Source organism: Salvelinus sp. IW2-2015, linkage group LG16, assembly GCF_002910315.2.
Source record: "Salvelinus sp. IW2-2015 linkage group LG16, ASM291031v2, whole genome shotgun sequence".
Taxonomy (NCBI): Eukaryota; Metazoa; Chordata; class Actinopteri; order Salmoniformes; family Salmonidae; genus Salvelinus; species Salvelinus sp. IW2-2015.
In genome coordinates this window covers 26080946-26100232 of record NC_036856.1, presented here as the reverse complement: position 1 = coordinate 26100232, position 19287 = coordinate 26080946, and the positions used below count along the sequence as shown (strand labels likewise).

At 44.5% G+C, this 19287-nt stretch overlaps 1 protein-coding gene and 1 pseudogene across 5 annotated transcripts in view; one reads left to right on the top strand and one right to left on the bottom strand.

Moving 5' to 3' along the window:
• LOC111975781 (E3 ubiquitin-protein ligase LNX) overlaps positions 1-7891 on the top strand; it is an 80996-nt gene extending 73105 nt beyond the window's left edge. For 4 of the 5 annotated variants that reach the window (XM_024004363.2, XM_024004360.2, XM_024004359.2 and 1 more), the window contains exon 8: positions 887-2357. In XM_024004363.2, coding sequence (XP_023860131.2) covers positions 887-1210 — 324 coding nt within the window. In that variant the 3' untranslated portion in view covers positions 1211-2357. Of the gene's footprint in view, positions 1-886; positions 2358-2938; positions 3171-6476; positions 6636-6867 lie in introns of those variants that run through there. The other variant, XM_070447633.1, reaches the window with a different exon arrangement.
• Positions 7892-14638: 6747 nt separating this feature from the next.
• LOC139028979 (pre-mRNA 3'-end-processing factor FIP1-like) overlaps positions 14639-19287 on the bottom strand; it is a 32147-nt pseudogene continuing 27498 nt past the window's right edge.

Here is a 19287-nt window from a genome sequence, read left to right as displayed (position 1 = left end):
TAGTAGCTAGGCTACTGTACAAGTTGGCGTAGATGGCAAACTACCTTTTAAACCAGTAGCCCGACTATCTTGTTGTGCATCTCCTCGCCTTGCCAAGACGAGGGTCAAATAAGATGGAAAAACAAAAACAATGTGAAAAACAAATAGAAGCAATKAAGAAAAACCATACATGATTCATATAATGTCTATAACGTGTAGTTATTCAATACATACAGTATGTAAATAATATAAATTTACTTAAACCCAGTCAATTTTCTGTTCACCGCACACTACCTCTTCGGGCTGTTAGCTTATGTGTGCGAACGTTTGCCACAAACTGCATTTAAAAAAAAATTATGTTCACGAGCTTAAGCTAACATTAGCAAACTTTTGCAAACTATTCCCCTTGTTGAACGTGCCTTAGCTCTTACACAAAAAGGGCATTATCATTGTTTTCACAATTTCAGAGTGATATTTCGACCATGGGTTTAACTACACTGCCCCCTTAATGAAGTTGGCTTCATATTGTGTTTTAATATTGGTTGGCTTCTAGTGGCTGTGTTTGTGTCTGTTGGAGGGAAACCAAGCCAAGCCTAGGAAGGAACTCCATGGCCGTCAGCAATCCTTGTTTTACTGGAAGAAAAACAGGACCATACTGTACAATTCTTTAATTTCAACACAGGCACAGAGATACAATTACAGACACAAAAATACACTCACACACACACATTCTCACACAAAACACAAGAAAACACACTGGACACAAACAAACAACACCGATAAACACTCATTATTACAGTTTAACCCTTAACACCAATAAACACTATTGTAAACACAAATCTATTTCAGTTTAACCCTTAACATTTCTCACATTGCACCCCTCCCCTCTGTCTTGTCCCCTCTGCAGGACTCATGTGAGAAGCCGGCATGTTATGAGAAGACGGTGACGCTGGCCAAGGAGCCCCATGACTCCCTGGGGATGACAGTGGCAGGGGGCATGTCCTCCCGCGGCTGGGACCTCCCTGTCTACGTCACTAACGTCGACCCCAACGGAGTGGTGGGACAGGAGGGATCTATCCGCAAAGGTACCAGCCTGGTGATAAACCTTAAACACCACAGTCTCAAACACACTCATACAATTATACACACTCACACAGTCTCTCTCKCTCTTTCACTCTCACTCAGTCATACAGTAAATCAAATCCAATGTTCTGGCAGGGAATTTAGCTGAATTGCTCCAATATTGACTTTGATAGTTTCTCTGTTCCATGCAGTCCCTGCTGGTCTTCATGATGCCAGAGCTGGTACTGCAGACAGGCGTCATGTGTGTGTGACATGTCCCTTGTGTAGAACAGACAGGGTGATTGAGAAGAAACACTCAAATTCCTGTTTCATTACCAAGCTTATTTATTCAACAGGAAACGCAGGGGTGGTTACTGTTCAGGGCTCGCCAAATTAAGTATAACACACACACCCACCGACACACACAACCACTGACACACACACAAACACACACCACACTCAGATTTTGTTAAGTAGGTTCCAGAGGAAATGACAGGCTGCATTTTATCAGCTCATTATACAAAATCAGTCAACTCTGAAATAGACCAAACACAAACAGACTCCCAAAATGATTGGATACACTTGTGGCAGGCCTGTTACGGTTATATACTGCAGTGTGTGAGAGTATAGGTGTGTGTGTGTGTGTTTGGGTGTCTGGGTGTGGGATGTCAGAACATCTGAGGGAGCGCTCTGTGCCGGGCCAGACATCAAAGGGCAGTGGAGGCATTTAAACCCAGAACTACTCATCCTAGGGATCCGCCTCAGATAACCACAGTACAGAGAGACCAGACCAGGGTGTACCACCTTCTGAATACACAATACTCTACATCTGTGTGTGTGTGTGAGTGAGTGAGACAGGTAGAGTATGATATTTAGTGTTATTCCCCTAGCCTTTATCAAAAGCATAATTCTGAGTCTGTATTCCTGTGCATTCCTGTGTGTATCAGTAACATGCATATGTTTGTGTATACAGCTGTCTACATAATAATTAACCAGATTGTACCCTAGCGTGTGTGGGAATTTGCATAGTGCATCCTAATCAAAGGGGGTGGATGTTGTCCTTTGAGCGAGCCTCCACTCCAGATAGCAGCTGGCTGTGCAGTGTGCTGCGGTGCAGTGCTATGTGTACAGCACTGTCTAAGCCCACTTTGATTATCTGGAAGTTATTTGGTCCCACTGCTTTGTGTTCCTGCGAGAGAAGATTGAATATTCAATAGGCAGACGAGACGAGTCCTTGTCCCTGGGAAMTTTTGCTTTTGAAAGGCATCAGAATCAGACAGTGGTCAGGGCAACAACACTGTGCTAATGTAACGTAATAACTTAGATCGCGTCCCGTCGCCCAAGACACGGGCGCGAACCAGGGACCCTCTGCACACATCAACAACAGTCGCCCTCGAAGCGTCGTTACCTCCTCGCTCACAAAAGCCGCGGCCCTTGAAGAGCAAGCCAACACTACATATTGGTTTCAGAGGCAAGTGACGTAACTGATTGAAATGCTACTAGCGCGTACCCGCTAACTAGCTAGCCATTTCACATCCGTTACACTCACCCCCCTTTCAACCTCCTCCTTTTCCGCAGCAACCAGTGACCGGGTCAACAGCATCAATGTAACAGTATAACTTTAACGGCGTCCCTCTCGCCCGACACGGGCGGAACCAGGGACCCTCTGCACACATCAACAACGTCGCCCACGAAGCATCGTTACCCATCGCTCCAACAAGGCCACGGCCCTTGCAGAGCAAGGGCAACACTACATATTGGTTTCAGAGCAAGTGACGTAACTGATTGAAATGCTACTAGCGCGTACCCGCTAACTAGCTAGCCATTTCACATCCGTTACACTAAGTGGTGCTGTGTTCTGTCCTCCCCTCTGCCTGCAGGTGACATCTCTGCCTGCACGTTAACGGACTGGACCTGACGGGGGTGACGCGGGGCGAGGCTGTGGCCAACCTGAAGAACACCACCTCCCCCGTGGTGCTCAAGGTCCTGGAGATGAGGCCTCCGGAGGAGAGCCAGCCAGAGTTCCCCTCGCCACCCTCGCCCACCGACAGCACCAAGCAAAGCCTTGCAAAGCTGCCACACACCGATGACTACTCCCCACTGTGGGTGTCATGGTTGCAGCTGCCCAGGTGAGTAGCAGTACCCCTCAGCTAGCCTTCCTATTCTATATCTCAGAAACCTTGCGCTTATCTTGTTCTACTAGCACCATCTTTGCTGATAACTTCTATATTGAGGAAAAATGTACTATGACTGTGATATGTGGTCTCACCTAGCTATCTTAAGATGAATCTACTAACTGTAAGTCGCTCTGGATAAGAGCGTCTGCTAAATGACTAAAATGTCATATGCACAAATGTTCTCTTCTCCAATCTCAGTCTCTTCTGACCTGACCAGCTCAGTGTTTGACTGGGCCAGATGGGAGAGGAGGAATGATAATTATATACACTACACTCACAATGTTAAGGACACAGTCTTAACCATACGGTTGCCCAGACACCAATAGCCTCTGTTTGGCATATTTTTTAAGCCCCCTTTGACAGAACAATGTACTTAATGAGTTGATGAACATAGTTAGGTGTTGGCTTGCTACTTGAGTGAAGGCCCTTAATGAAAAGCACTAGCCAACAGATATGGAAGGGTACAGAGAGACCTAAAGAGGTAACAGGCTACATTACAAGGCCGATATGGGACAGAGGGAAGGGGAGAAGGAGGGTGATGACAGGATTAAGCAATAAGGCCCGAGGGGGTGTGGTATATAGCCAATATACCACGGCTAAGGGATGTTCTTACGCATGATGCAACATGGAGTGCCTGGATACAGCCCTTAGTCGTGGTATATTGGCCATATACGACAAACCCCCGAGGTACCTTATTGCTATTATAAACAGGTTACCAAYGTAATTAGAGCAATAAAAATACATGTTTCGTCATACACTTGGTATATGGTCTGATATACCACGGCTGTCAGCCAATCATCATTCAGAGCTCAAACCACCCAGTTCATAATGATGAATAGACACTAGTGTCTATTCTGGCCTTCTCGCCATGGCCTTCAGTCTCTTGCTCATCCTCTTCCTCACATCCCAGTCTCAGAAAGTGGTCACTGACACTCTCCATCATTCTCTTTTAAACGGCTTACCTTGCCATCTTTAAAGTTGATTTGCTCATCAGACAAATCTTCCCATCTCCTGGGGTGTGATGTGTAGCAGAGTTGCTGGATTGAGGGATTAAACCCCTTCTACGTCTCTCGTTTGGATAGAGTTCAGATTCTGGCAGAGTGAGGGATATGCCCAGGGATGCAAACTGGTGAGTGCCCAAAAAGGTGATACTTTTTTTTTGCACAGAAACATGCAAAAAATCCCTGCTAGGGAGAAATGCAGGTTTTAACTAATTAAACAACAAAGAAAATGATYTACATGATCAGTCTCTGTGTGTAAAATAAAAAGTGGTTAATGTGAACCTAACTCACAGCTAAAGAATGTAAGSAAAGCAACCCAATGTTATTTGTTGCCTAGACTTACTGCACATGACACTCAAGTCTTGAGAAAAAAACAATACACTAATATTGCAGTTAGCCATGACAGCCTTTATAATAGAACACTTGTGACCACACACACACACATCTAAATATTGCACTTGGGAAAAAAGTAGAAATAGAATGAAACAAACAGGCATTCTATTTTCACTCTATTATAGTGGCCACTACAGYAGACATCGATCAAGTGCACAAGGCTACATGTGTGCAAAAATAACGTTCACTGAGTAAAAAATGTAATAATCCCCCCTCACTCACACAAAAGTGTTAYTGTCAATTTCAACACAACAAAAGCAATATCTTTGGGATACACTGCACGTTATTACATTGTTCACTTTCTGCCTGTGGACATCTGTTCTACAACGTGCCAGCAGAGCATGATACCTTTTTTTGGCATAATTGATCTCTTTCAGGCAGAGAGTACACCTGGCATACACCTTTAGATCCACTGTATTAAAACAGGGAAAGTGTGTGGTGTTTCTTTCACCTCTATTGGCCTACAGCATAAGTCAGGCCCAGCTCCAGCTACACTTGATCCCTGAATCSACTTGTTCAACAAGCAACACCTCATTTTCACCAAATTCTCTCATTCTGAAAATTAACCACATACTGTAGAGGGAAAAAAWTWGTTCACAGATAGTAGTTAGTTCGTTAGCTAGTTAACATTTCACACAGATTRCCAGGGTCCAGTAAGCAACTAACGCGTTATTACTTTAGGAGCGGCAGGAGTCGTATACCAGTTAATATTATAGCGTATTGGTTAGGTTACTAACGTTAGCTCATCTGATGTTGTAACGTTAGCTAGCTAGCTGTCTGACTTTATTAGCCAGCTAATTTTCAAACAGTAAACWCAATTATTTGATCAGCTAAGTTGGCTAATGTTGCTCAACATTTCTCTGGCTAGCTAACAGAGAATTCGATCCAGCTACTATAGCAAGATACTTAACAATGGTAACAATAATTGTTCCACCACACTTTCTCCCTCACCTTAAACTTTTCAAATGCCAGTGGTTTTTCGGTTACAGCTCATGAAGCACACTTCATCACCTTCTCACCTATCTCTGTGGTCAGGCTTCTCACCTACCTCTTCGTTATCGTTCAGGGATGCACTGCTGTAACTGGCAAACTGCCTTTGCACCCTACGCTGTCTTTCCAGAGCGTACGCAGATTCTGTAACAAGCAAATTGGTTGTCTCTTCTTTCTTCAGTCGCGTGTTGCATTCTGTTGTTAAGTGAACGATTGGCTGAGCCTTGGATACAGCCAGTATTGCTCCAAACGCGCATCACTCGTTCAACCAAACATACATCATTCGTTCGCTTACAAACGCGCATCACTCGTTTGCTTACAAACGCGCGTCACTCGTTTACAGCCAGTAGTGATCCAAAGTCCCCCCCCAAAACTTTTATTCTTAGTTTGCATCCCTGGGTATGTCCATTTCTCTACAGATCTGCCACTGCTGGTATAAAAACCTGCCCTTACTGTAATTATTAATTTTTTTAACTACTGGAGTAAAATAGAAACTCAATTTCTCCCCAACCGGCAAAATTGATTAGAAAAGTGAAAACCAACTAGTGATTCACCATGGGAATTCAGTCCAAATGGGCAACAGTTCCAACAGGATTTGAATGTAATTTTCACTCACCCCCGGGCAGTGTGAGAGACTGATTATAAAATCCCTCCCTTCTCAGCACTGTATTTTCACAGCTCTGCCTCACCTGGGAGGAAAAGCCATRTCTCCATTCTCATTGAATGACAGCCAAGCCGTTGTTTTTTTATGACAGACTGCCACGGGACTCTGCAATCTCACTSCTGCATATGTGCACACAGTACAGGATGGGCACACATTTGAATGCTGGCAGCAGTCTAGAGATTTCCTAATCCCCCTTTTTGTCCCTTGCAGGCACCTGTACTGCTGCAAAGACATTGTGCTGCGCCGGAGCACCTCAGGCAGCCTGGGCTTCAGCATCGTGGGGGGGCAGGAGGAGGTCAACTGCAATCAGTCCTTCTTCATCCGTTCCATCGTGGAGGGCACACCAGCCTACAACGACGGCAGGATACGGTACAGACAACTAAACCTATATCTCACACACTGGCCAGAGGACCTATATCACTGCATGTTTGCTGAATCTTCTATTTTTCTGTGACAAATTATATCCAGTATTTACCTTATCGTTACAGTAGTCTTGTATTTACACACTGCTAGCATTGCTATATGGGCCTCCTTTACTATACTGAGTCCATCTCTATGGTTGTTAAACCCTGCATTAACCCCCCCTGTTCTGTGTGTGTAGATGTGGGGACATTCTGCTGGAGGTGAATGGCAAGAGTACGTGGGGGATGACCCACACAGCCCTGGTGCGTCTGCTGAAGGAGCTGCGGGGCAGAATCACCCTGACCATCGTGTCCTGGCCCGGAACTCTGCTGTAGCCCCGCTGCAGCCACAGGGAGGGGCCAACACTGACCCAGGAATGTGGGCGGAGCTTTTAACTGGATTACAACGCTGAGCCCTACCGTATGGGATGGGCTTTCACTAGTGATGTAGCTATGGAAGGCGGACCTTAAGAACCCTGACACCTGATGGACAGCTGAGACTTTGTCAGGAGTTCAGAGGAGGCCAACCATCCATGTGACTGGAATTTGACCAAACCTCCCAGAGACACTGAGCTGGGAGGAGCTGGATCTGTGGCCCTACCCCTGGGATGTTCGGAGCATTCTGATTGGAGGAGAGGCTTGTTCGATGACAATGCATCCAATGAGGGGGGTGGGTGGTTGGGAGGGGACACAAGTTGCCAATTCCATTGGTTCTATGTTAGAGTATGCATTTAATTGGACTCACATTTCTTTATTGTAAATGTTGGCTATCTAAAAAAAATACTGATTCAAGCAATTGTACTATGTTTCTATTTCTTTCAATGTTTGTTTGATGGCCTTTCAATATAGGCTTTATTACGTTTGTACTAACAGTGGTTATCATCTTCATCTGTTGGACTGAAGACACATTGCCAAGTAGCCGTTTGTGTTGAGATGTTTTCAGAAGCTGTTGCTAAATTATCAAAACACGGGCAAAAGTATAGTAAAAAAAACTAAGTAAAAATGTGTTCATAATCTGTTAAAAGTAATATTAAGGTGACATCGTGGAGGCCTTACTGATTTTCCTACTTTTGAAAAAAAACAAAACCTGACTTGGTTTCTGTGTGTTTCCGTGGATGTGTCTGGTCTAGGGCCATTTAACGCGGTTCTGTCACATGCTTCGGCCTGCGTAGTATATCTGATGGTACCTTTGGCAAAATAATCAATAAAGTCATTGGAAAAGGACACTTGTCTGAGAGCTTTGGCAAGGGTTGGGGGTTTGGGTTCATGTTAAATGACCTGGGATAAGATATTATTTAGCACAGCTCACTGAAATTCTAACTATTCAGCTGAGGTCCAGTCAGCTCCTTTATCCAAACCTATCTCTTAAATGCAACAAAACAAACTCCTCTCTCAGGTGAGACAAAATATACAGGTTGTATTCAACGTAAACATAAAACAATTATTAGTTTTTTAAGTAAACTAAAACATATTAATATCAAGAGAAGCCATCCAGTCTCTGACAGGTTAAACAGAACGCATGAGGGTCACACCGGGGCCTCCTATTGGCTGGTGAGAGTCACTGTGGGCTCAGATAGGTTGGCTGTCCCCCTCCTTACTCTCATGTCTTCTCCTGCTGCTACTGTTAACAGATGCAGACAATCACTGGTTGCTTACACTGTCTACCTCAACAATGTGTGTAGGAGTGTGTGTTGTGTGTTGTACCTGCGTGAGACTGCATGTCTCCCCTCTTAGTCTCTGTCTCTCTTCTCTCAGTGTCTCATCTCCCCGTAKTCCCTGTACCGGTGCCACTTCTCCTCACTGCAACAACAACTCACTGGTCAATAACCACAAACACTGCTTCCTCACTGGACATCACTGAAACAGTCTTCTTGTTGGACAATGGAAACTAGAGAGTGGCAGAAGTAGTGCGATAAGCCAGGTAACATTCTATTGTCCCATTTTCTCTGCTCTCTCTCCTCGTGTGTTGCAGGGTCATTTCTGTAGAAATGCTGGGCCCAGGGGACCAGATGATAGCAGCACCTTTACCCACAAGGCTCTCTGTTTGGCTTTAGTTTAATAGCATCCTGTGGTGAACACAAAGCCCACCTCTGTCCTCCTGTGACCTTTAGATGAAAGCACCACCCACCCCCCATCTCCTCTGGGCTCAACAAACAGCTTCTTATTTACTGGAGGACTCCTCGTCCACAGGGCCACACTCTTTCACACCATCATTCACTAATCCCCCCCCCCCAGCACCTCTCTTTGTCACACACGGACACATGTACGCGCACACACACGGTGGAGGGGTATTTTATGCTGGACATAGTGACAGAAACTGAAACAGACGTGCACCTCCAGTCTCTTAAAGTGTCAGTTTCTCTAAGTAGAGGAGATACACATGTGCATTAACTTTACAAATAGACACATATGGTGCTCAAAAGCCATTGACATAGACAGCTCATCCAATTGGAACGTGAAAAACACCCTTGCCAAAGCAGAGAAAAAGAGAAGAGAGAGCAGGGGAGTTGAAGGACTCATTAAATATTTGGGCACTGGGAGTTCTCTTAGCAGCGGAGTGCAGACCTGAGGGCCTGTTTGCAGTCTTCCACAGTTGTAGCACTAACACACTTATACCCACTTCACACAGAGTCACTGTCACTGAATGAAGCGTGTTCGTTTCCTAGTGCAGGTTTCATACAGGAAAACATGTAAGTGTATGCAAGAGAATGAGCTATGTGTTCCTCTAAGCTGGGGATCAAGAATGTGTTTCCAAATTCAGTCTCTATTAACACTATTAACACAGAAAGAGAACGTTTGTGTCACTTACATATTGGTTACCATTAATAACACCCAGAACACTAATACAATCCCTGTGTGTGTGTGTGTGTGTGTGTGTGTGTGTGTGTGTGTGTGTGTGTGTGTGTGTGTGTGTGTGTGTGTGTGTGTGTGTGTGTGTGTGTGTGTGTGTGTGTGTGTGTGTGTGTGTGTGTGTGGGTGTGTGTGGTGTGTGTGTGTGTGTGTATGTGACGCGCTGCCAGCTGGAGAGATGACAAGCCCCTCCATACTGAGCTACAGGGATGAGATGAGATCACATTCAGAGGACAAGTGTTCACCAAATGGCCAGCCAGCTGCCCGGGCTGCCTGCACCGGCCAGAAGAGACAGAGAGGGAGAGATTGAAGGAGGGATGTGTCAGTGAGTCTGAATGTGTGAGGSTGTCTTTGGGAGGGTGGAGTGGGACAGTTCTGTGTTGCATTAGCCAGAGTGTAAGCCTAGGCGCTAACTCCCAAACACCAGAGGCTGGTGCCCAGAGAGGGCTGTCCCAGTCAGGATGTAACTCAGAGGGTATCAGTGGTGCTAAGCAGAGCCCTTTAAAGAGCAGTATGTAACCAGAACACATGCCACTGACACCTCTACATACGCCAGAAGGGATGAGCCTCTACTCTGCTAGCAACATACACACAGAAAATGTAATTCACTACTAAAATGTTCATACTGAAAATAGACACCGTCGGTAGACTTTCATGTACCCAATATGAATCATGCCATGTGATCAGAATGAAGGGCGTGCACATTATGGTTGAATGGCGGGAACCAGGTTACCGAGATTTACCGCCTAAAACCACTCCCTTTTCCCGGGATAAATAACTGAGAGAAACCGGTAAATTATAATAAATTATTTATATGAACAGCATGGCGTGAAATGGAACTGTTCAATTATATGCAATGTCTAAAGCTGGCTTCTTTAAGCTGGGGGCAGACAGCCCATCTCAGTATGGAGTGTAGTTCACAATGCATGTAGAACGATCATCTCATCATGGTAACTTTTCTTTTGTGACAGGTAGGCCTACATTTGCTAATATAAAGACCGAATGCGCATCTAATTTACACATCTCAATCTGGCTTTCGGGGGTCACCTTGTTTTTTTATTTKAAAGATTCTGTTTTTTTATTGCAGCTGCAGAGTTTTAAAACAGCCTATCACTCGAATATCGTTGCTTTATCGTGCATGCACAAACACTCTCTCGCAGTCTTTCTCTCGTTCCATCAACTCAAATATATAGCCTTATACTGTATATAGATGTCCTAGCCTATCTCTTTCAGGTAATACATTCAATGCAGTATTAGCCTTATATTTAGCTAATTAATGATGGGTTATGCATAATAAGTTTCTAACTTATAGCTTCTGTCTCTTGCGCAATACACACGTACCTGTGCTTCGCTGGCCTCTCCTTAAAAAGCGCTCCTTAGCTCTTGGAGTCCCATGCAGGAAAAGCTGGACTAGAATATTGGTATTGGTATTTCTTATACCAATAGACTATTCGAAGAGGGACGCAAGCTCTTTTTTGCTGAATGTTAAATACAGCCGCCAATAGAACTCACCGGTAGTTTGAAAGAAGAGCAACGACAGTAGGCTAAAGCAGTTATTTATTCAGACCCATAACCATTCAATCTTCGTGAAGAGAAGTGAAAGCCTTCTGCATCTAATTTTTGTCTAATATTATTCAAGGATGTCATCAGAATGACAACAAAATGTATTTCATTTAACTGTTGAAAGCGAGGAATGAATGAAGCAACAATAGAGAGAGAGGAGGTAGGCTAATACCATTAAGGGAAATATTATGAAAGGTATATATACGTCAGCCTACTAATTATACAAATAGGGCCTATTATATTTCCAAATTAAAATCGAATCATGTGCTGCACTAGAAACGCATGTTCTCCTCTGCTCTATCATGACATTATTCCAGTCAATATAAAACAACACAGTACAGTAATACAGTTCACACTAAAAAAACAAAGCTTACTGGAGCTAGTTTAATTTATTTAACCAAGATATCATATATCTAGCTACATCTATGGGGTTTTAAGTTTTTATGACGTGCATAATGTGCAGTAGCCGATATCATATATGTATTGGATAACGGCACAATCATTTGGGCTATTTGGGGCTTGGGCTCATTAAATGTTGTTAATGCAGGTCTCCTAAAATGTATTTAATATATGGCTCAGGTAGCATCAGGTCTGAATGTTCATGTTGATCAAAGCCCTAATCAAATCCAGACATATGTACTGTATATGCTTTTGAATGACACACCGAATTACCTGGGAGAAAAGTGATATAATCTCAGGCTGGAACATTTGTAAAATACTGGGAAAATATTMAACCCTAGTGCGCACACACCCCAACACCCTGGAGGTCTTAACATCCTAGGAGAGAGACAGGTAAACTGGAGCTCTCCATGGGGACCAGAACAGAACCACAGTGCCAGATCTGTCTGTCTGTCCCAGTGGGCCTGTCACACACATGGCTGTCCCTCCCTCCCTGACTTCCTCCTCTCCTCCTGTGGTTACATCACAGCTTCCCAGCTGCCCATATGTCCCACTTCCCTCATATAACCTGGAACACAGCTGTCCCCAATATGATCCTCAGCACGACCCACTGCAGCAAAGAGTTGAGACAGAGAGACACTAGATGAAGAAAAACATAGTCATAGCATGTGTAGGAGGGAGAGTGTGAATGTGTAGGTTGATAAGCTGCATGATATTGTGGGCATGATGAGTGTGAGTAAGAGGCAAGAGGCCGTATGTGTGTCATACTTGGCATTTGTCCGAGTTGATATGAATTAATGACACATCTACTGGTCAACCGTGCTGTGGAAATGTATGGCGTGTGTGTGTGCGTTAGGGCCGGGACGATACCAGTATCRCGATACGTGTTAGTATCATGGCAAGGAAACAAAATATGCCGCCGATTTAACTTCTTTAGGAAAATAGCCCTAATGTTGGAAACAAACATCATTATTTTGTCCTCCAGAGGCAAATGTTTTTATTTTTAAAGCTATAGCACACAATAGTTTACATACAGCATTAAAGAAAAAAAGAGTTTAGTCTGCTGTCACACCTTGATCTGTTTCACCTGTTCCTGTGATTGTCTCCAACCCCTCCAGGTGTCGCTTATTTTCCCCAGTGTATTTATSTCTGTGTTTCCTGTCTCTCTGTGCCAGTTCGTCTTGTATGTTTAGTCAAGTCAACCAGCATGTTTTTCCCGTACTCCTTTTCTATTCTCATTTTATAGTCCTCTCGGTTCTGACCCCTGCCTGGCTCTGGACTACTTTTCCGCCTGCCTGATCATCCTGCCTGCCCTGACCTTGATTCTGCCTGCCCTTCGGTACCCATTGGACTCTGATCTGGTTTTGACCTTTTTGCCTGTCCACGACCATTCTCTTGCCTACTCCTTTGGATTAATAAACATTGTAATACTCCAACCATCTGCCTCCTGTGTCTGCATCTGTGCCATGATATCTGCTTTGTGTTTTCATTTTTGCCATGGAAGAAATAATGCGATACTGGTATCATCCCAGCCCTTCTGTGTGTGTGAGCCCTTCTGTGTGTGTACGGTGTGTGTGAGCCCTACTGTGTGTGTACTGTACGGTGTGTGTGAGCCCTACTGTGTGTGTACGTTGTGTGTGAGCCCTACTGTGCGTGTACTGTACGGTGTGTGTTTGTGCATGGCACAAGTGTTTGGATCACATGGGTGCTGGTCATCAGCAGAGAGCTCTAGTACAGAGAAGACAGACGGGGCTCATCTATAAGAGAGCAGCAGAGACCCTGCACAGATCTACTGGAAAACACTGGGACATTTGGTTGAAAGAATATAACTTTCTCTATATTGCTCTCTRCAGCTCCTTCACTGACTGAATGTGTTGTTATCTCTCCATCTCTACCCATTCCTCTTGCTGGCCCCTCAACACCAGACAGCCTGTGTGTTTTGTTATAGTTCCTTCTCTTTCCCAGCTCTATTCTGCCCCCTGTGGCGGCAGCAGCTCTAGAGCAGACAACCAGGGGTTCCACCCACTACCCAACTCCTACCGCAGTGCCAGAGCCAGTACAACACCCCTGCACCTCCCCTCCACTTCCCCAACACTAGCACCTGACACCCCTCTAGTCTAGAGGACTGCAGACAGTGTTCCTCTCCTGTCTATTCTCTCCTCTTTCCTTCTCCTCTGATTTCCCTTCTCTCGCTCCCTCCTCTGCTGTCGCTTTCTCTCTGCCTGCTGCACATGTGTGAGGGAATGCCAGGCCAGACTGGTAAAATGGACCAGCACATACAGTATTTCAGCACCCAGCAGCCTACAGTATTACAGCTGGCAGGACTGGATCAGCTCAGACCTGTCTGAACTCTGCACTGTCCCACAGTGGAGTCAATGGAGTGTGTGGTGAGAGGATGAGAGAGAGGGGCCCATAGGGAGGACAGAGAGAGAGTGAAGAATTAAGTGTTTACTAAGGAGAAAACTTGAGACAGAGAGGGCAAAAGAGTAAAGTGTAGATAATTGATTAACATATACAGTGGGGCAAAAAAGTATTTAGTCAGCCACCAATTGTGCAAGTTCTCCCACTTAAAAAGACCAACGAAGGAGTGGCTTCGTAAGAAGCATTTCAAGGTCCTGGAGTGGCCTAGCCAGTCTCCAGATCTCAACGACATAGAAAATCTTTGGAGGGAGTTGAAAGTCCGTGTTGCCAGCAACAGCCCCAAAACATCACTGCTCTAGAGGAGATCTGCATGGAGGAATGGGCCAAAATACCAGCAACAGTGTGTGAAAACCTTGTGAAGACTTACAGAAAACGTTTGACCTCTATCATTGCCAACAAAGGGTTAATAACAAAGTATTGAGATAAACTTTTGTTATTGACCAAATACTTATTTTCCACCATAATTTGCAAATAAATTCATTAAAAATCCTACAATATGATTTTCTGGATTTTTTTTCTCATTTTGTCTGTCATAGTTGAAGTGTACCTATGATGAAAATTACAGGCCTCTCTCATCTTTTTAAGTGGGAGAACTTGCACAATTGGTGGCTGACTAAATACTTTTTTGCCCCACTGTATTTCATGATAACAAGCACTTAAATTGCATTAATATCATGGTGTTTCCATAAAGAGTCCTAGTGCCAATACTGAGGTAAAACCTCCTTCTCAGATTATCACTCACCTGTTGACAGCCTGGAAAGAAGGGCTGTGCTCCCTCTCCCTTTCTTTCTAATGTCCGTGTTCTCTGGTTTTGGCTCTTTCCTTGTGGCGCTCTCACTCGCTATCCCGCCGTGCATAGTATTCCCAGGCCTTGGGACTGTCCAATACTCCGGCTCRGGAGGCTGCTGCGGCACCCGGGGGAGGAGGAGGAGGATACACACCTGAGGGGCAAAAGGCGAGCCAGTCAGCTGATTCTATTATTCACCTGCACATGAGTGTTCAGCCTCCAATAAAAATGTGAAAAAAATGACAATGACTTATCTAGAAGTCATTATGCAGTGAGGACAGCTTTATGAGCCATTTTAACTTTCTGAGAGGAAACTTAACAATGAAAGCTCAATAAATGAACAATGAAACTTCAGAGTGTAGTGCTTCATCAAAACAAATTTTCATCAAAATCTTTCAAACAGCATATTTAGGACACACAGCAGAGGCACAAACACCCCAATCTAACTCAAACAGCATATTTAGAACAGGTAGCTGAGCCCACTGTAGCAGGGAAAGGGAACAAATCAAAGTTGTGTTCAAATTATTTAGCAGACTTCTGAGTATTTTTTCAATATGGCAAAACATCTCAGACCMTTCCCTTACACCTAACACACAGCTCAAGATGTTTTGGCCAATTTTCTTATGAAAGAAATATCCTCATTTCCCAAGTCCCATGAAAGTTGGGAAAAATGTCAGAGAAAGCAGGAAAGCAGGAAATAGTGTGAATGACTGAGTGCGGGTTATTCCACTGAAGTAACCTCCTAATGTCTCATTATAACACATAGCTCCAGAGGCATCACTGGCAACACATTGACCTTTACATCTTTGCCATTAGTGTTGTTGAGGTTGTGAAAATGTCTGTATTACAAATAGGCATCTTTGCTCATGCTATTTTCTGCACAGAACTGTTGAGTTAAAGGTCAATATCATTTGTTGAAATATCATTTGTTGAAATATCATTTGTAATAGTTCCTTCTCTTTCCCAGCTCTATTTTATTAAAAAAAAATTGATTTCACCTTTATTTAACCAGGCAAGTCAGTTGAGAACAAGTTCTCATTTACAACTGCGACCTGGCCAAGATAAAGCAAAGCAGTGCGACACAAACAACAACACAGAGTTACACATGGAATAAACAAACGTACAGTCAATAACACAAAATAAAAAAAGTCTATATACAATGTGTGCAAATGGCGTGAGGAGGTAAGGCAATAAATAGGCCATAGTAGCGAAGTAATTACAATTTAGCAAAGAAACACTGGAGTGATAGATTTGCAGGTGATGATGTGCAAGTAGAAATACTGGTGTGCAAAAGAGCAAAAAGTTAATAAAAACAATATGGGGATGAGGTAGGTAGATTGGATGGGCTATTTACAGATGGGCAGGGTACAGCTGCAGTGTTCGGTTAGCTGCTCAGAAAGCTGATGTTTAAAGTTAGTAAGGGAGATATAAGTCTCCAACTTCAGTGATTTTTGCAACTCGTTCCAGTCATTGGCAGCAGAGAACTGGAAGGAAAGGCGGCCAAAGAGGTGTTGGCTTTGGGGATGACCAGTGAGATATACCTGCTGGAGCGCATGTTATGGGTGGGTGTTGTTATCGTGACCAGTGAGCTGGGATAAGGCGGAGCATTACCTAGCAAAGACTTGGCGACAAATATGAAGCGAGGGGCAGCCGACGAGAGCATACAGGTCGCAGTGGTGGGTGGTATAAGAGGCTTTGGTGACAAAACGGATGGCACTGTGATCGACTGCATCCAGTTTGCTGAGTAGAGTGTTGGAGGTAGAGTGTTGGAGTGTTGGAGTCAGTTTTACGAGGGTATGTTTGGCGGCGTGAGTGAAGGAGGCTTTGCTGTGAAATAGGAAGCCGATTCTAGATTTAATTTTGGATTGGAGATGCTTAATATGAGTCTGAAAGGAGAGTTTAGAGTCTAGCCAGACACCTAGGTATTTGTAGTTGTCCATATATTCTAAGTCAGAACCGTTCAGAGTAGTGATGCTGGTCGGGCGGGCGGGTGTGGGCAGCAATCGGTTGAAAAGCATGCATTTAGTTTTACTAGCGTTTAAGAGCAGTTTGAGGCCACGGAAGGAGTGTTGTATGGCATTGAAGCTCGTTTGGAGGTTTGTTAACACAGTGTCCAAAGAAGAGGCAGATGTATACAGAATGGTGTCGTCTGCGTAGAGGTGGATCAGGGAATCACCCGCAGCAAGAGCGACATCGTTGATATTTACAGAGAAAAGAGTTGGCCCGAGAATTGAACCCTGTGGTACCCCCATAGAGACTGCCAGAGGTCCGGACAACAGGCCCTCCGATTTGACACACTGAACTCTATCTGAGAAGTAGTTGGTGAACCAGGCGAGGCAGTCATTTGAGAAACCAAGGCTGCTGAGTCTGCCGATAAGAATGCGGTGATTGACAGAGTCGAAAGCCTTGGCCAGGTCGATGAAGACGGCTGCACAGTACTGTCTTTTATCGATGGTGGTTATGATATCGTTTAATACCTTGAGCGTTGCTGAGGTGCACCCGTGACCAGCTCGGAAACCGGATTGCACAGCGGAGAAGGTACGGTGGGATTCGAAATGGTCAGTGATCTGTTTATTAACTTGGCTTTCGAAGACTTAAGAAAGGCAGGGCAGGATGGATATAGGTCTGTAACAGTTTGGGTCTAGAGTGTAACCCCCTTTGAAGAGGGGGATGACCGCGGCAGCTTTCCAATCTTTAGGGATCTTGGACGATACGAAAGAGAGATTGAACAGACTGGTAGAGGTTGCAACAATGGCGGCGGATCATTTTAGAAAGAGAGGGAGATTGTCTAGCCCAGCTGATTTGTACAGGTCCAGGTTTTGCAGCTCTTTCAGAACATCTGCTATCTGGATTTGGGTGAAGGAGAAGCTGGGGAGGCTTGTGCAAGTAGCTGCGGGGGGTGCGGTGCTGTTGGCTGGGGTAGCCAGGAGGAAAACATGGCCAAACGTAGAGAAATGCTCATTGAAATTCTCGATTATCGTGGATTTATCTGTGGTGACAGTGTTTCCTAGCCGCAGTGCAGTGGGCAGCTGGGAGGAGGTGCTCTTATTCTCCATGGACTTTACAGTGTCCCAAAACTTTTTGGAGTTAGAGCTACAGGATGCAAATTTCTGTTTGAAAAAGCTAGCCTTTGTTTTCCTGACTGACTGCGTGTATTGGTTCCTGACTTCCCTGAAAAGTTGCATCTCGCGGGGACTATTCGATGCTAGTGCAGTCCGCCACATGATTGTTTTGTGCTGGTTGAGGGCAGTCAGGTCTGGAGTGAACCAAGGGCTATATCTGTTCTTAGTTCAAWTTTTTTTTTTAAAGGGGCATGCTTATTTAAGATGGTGAGGAAATTACTTTTAAAGAACGACCAGGCATCCTCTACCGACGAGATGAGGTCAATATCCTTCCAGCATACCCGGGCCAGGTCGTTTAGAAAGGCCTGCTCGCAGAAGTGTATTATGGAGCATTTGACAGTGATGAGGGGTGGCCGTTTGATCGCGGATCCATAGCGGATGCAGGCAATGAGGCAGTGATCGCTGAGATCCTGATTGAAAACAGCAGAGGTGTATTTGGAGGGCAAGTTGGTCAGGATAATACCTATGAGGGTGCCCATGTTTACGGATTTAGGGTTGTACCTGGTGGTTTCCTTGATAATTTGTGTGAGATTGAGGGCATCTATCTTAGTTTGTAGGACTGCTGGGGTGTTAAGCATATCCCAGTTAGGTCACCTAACAGAACAAACTCTGAAGATAGATGGGGGGCAATCAATTCACATATGGTGTCCAGGGCACAGCTGGGAGCTGAGGGGGGTCTATAACAGGCGGCAACAGTGAGAGACTTATTTCTGGAGAGATTAATTTTTTTAATTAGAAGCTCGAACTGTTTGGGCATAGACCTGGAAAGTATGACAGAACTTTGCAGGCTATCTCTGCAGTAGATTAAAACTCCTCCCCCTTTGGCAGTTCTATCTTGATGGAAAATGTTGTAGTTTGGTATGGAAATCTCAGAATTTTTGGTGGCCTTCCTAAACCATGATTCACACTGCTAGATGTGAATGTGAAATCCTCTATAATTTCCACTCTCTGTACTCTAGGAGAGGCTACCTGAAGGGAAGGTGGGGTACGGTGGAGCTAAGCGACCATCATAGCCTTCAGAGCATCCACTGGTAGGGAGAAGGTCACATATCATAATCACACACACATCTACACACAAACAACCACACAAACCAGAGTACACAACACCCAGTCCACTCTAGGAGGAACACATTTATATTCTCATGTGCCTCTGATTAGACTTTTCATCCTCATCTTTTGATAATTCAGTACTGTATCTATTTTAAACCTGGACGGACATAACAGCAGAATAATTGCTACAGTATACAGTTGAACGTTCCATGGGAAATTAAAAACAGGATTGTGGTGGTCCTTGATGGCTGGAGTTGGTCTAGGATTTTGTTGTCCAATGGTCTAATAGGCCACGTAGACCTTATGTTCAGTTCACCCCTCAAACCTCTGGTTGACACCATACGTGGCCGAATAGTGGCTCGCTCACACATTCTACAACACATATGGAAAACTTGAGGCAAACATTCACTTCATAGATAAATTAAGAA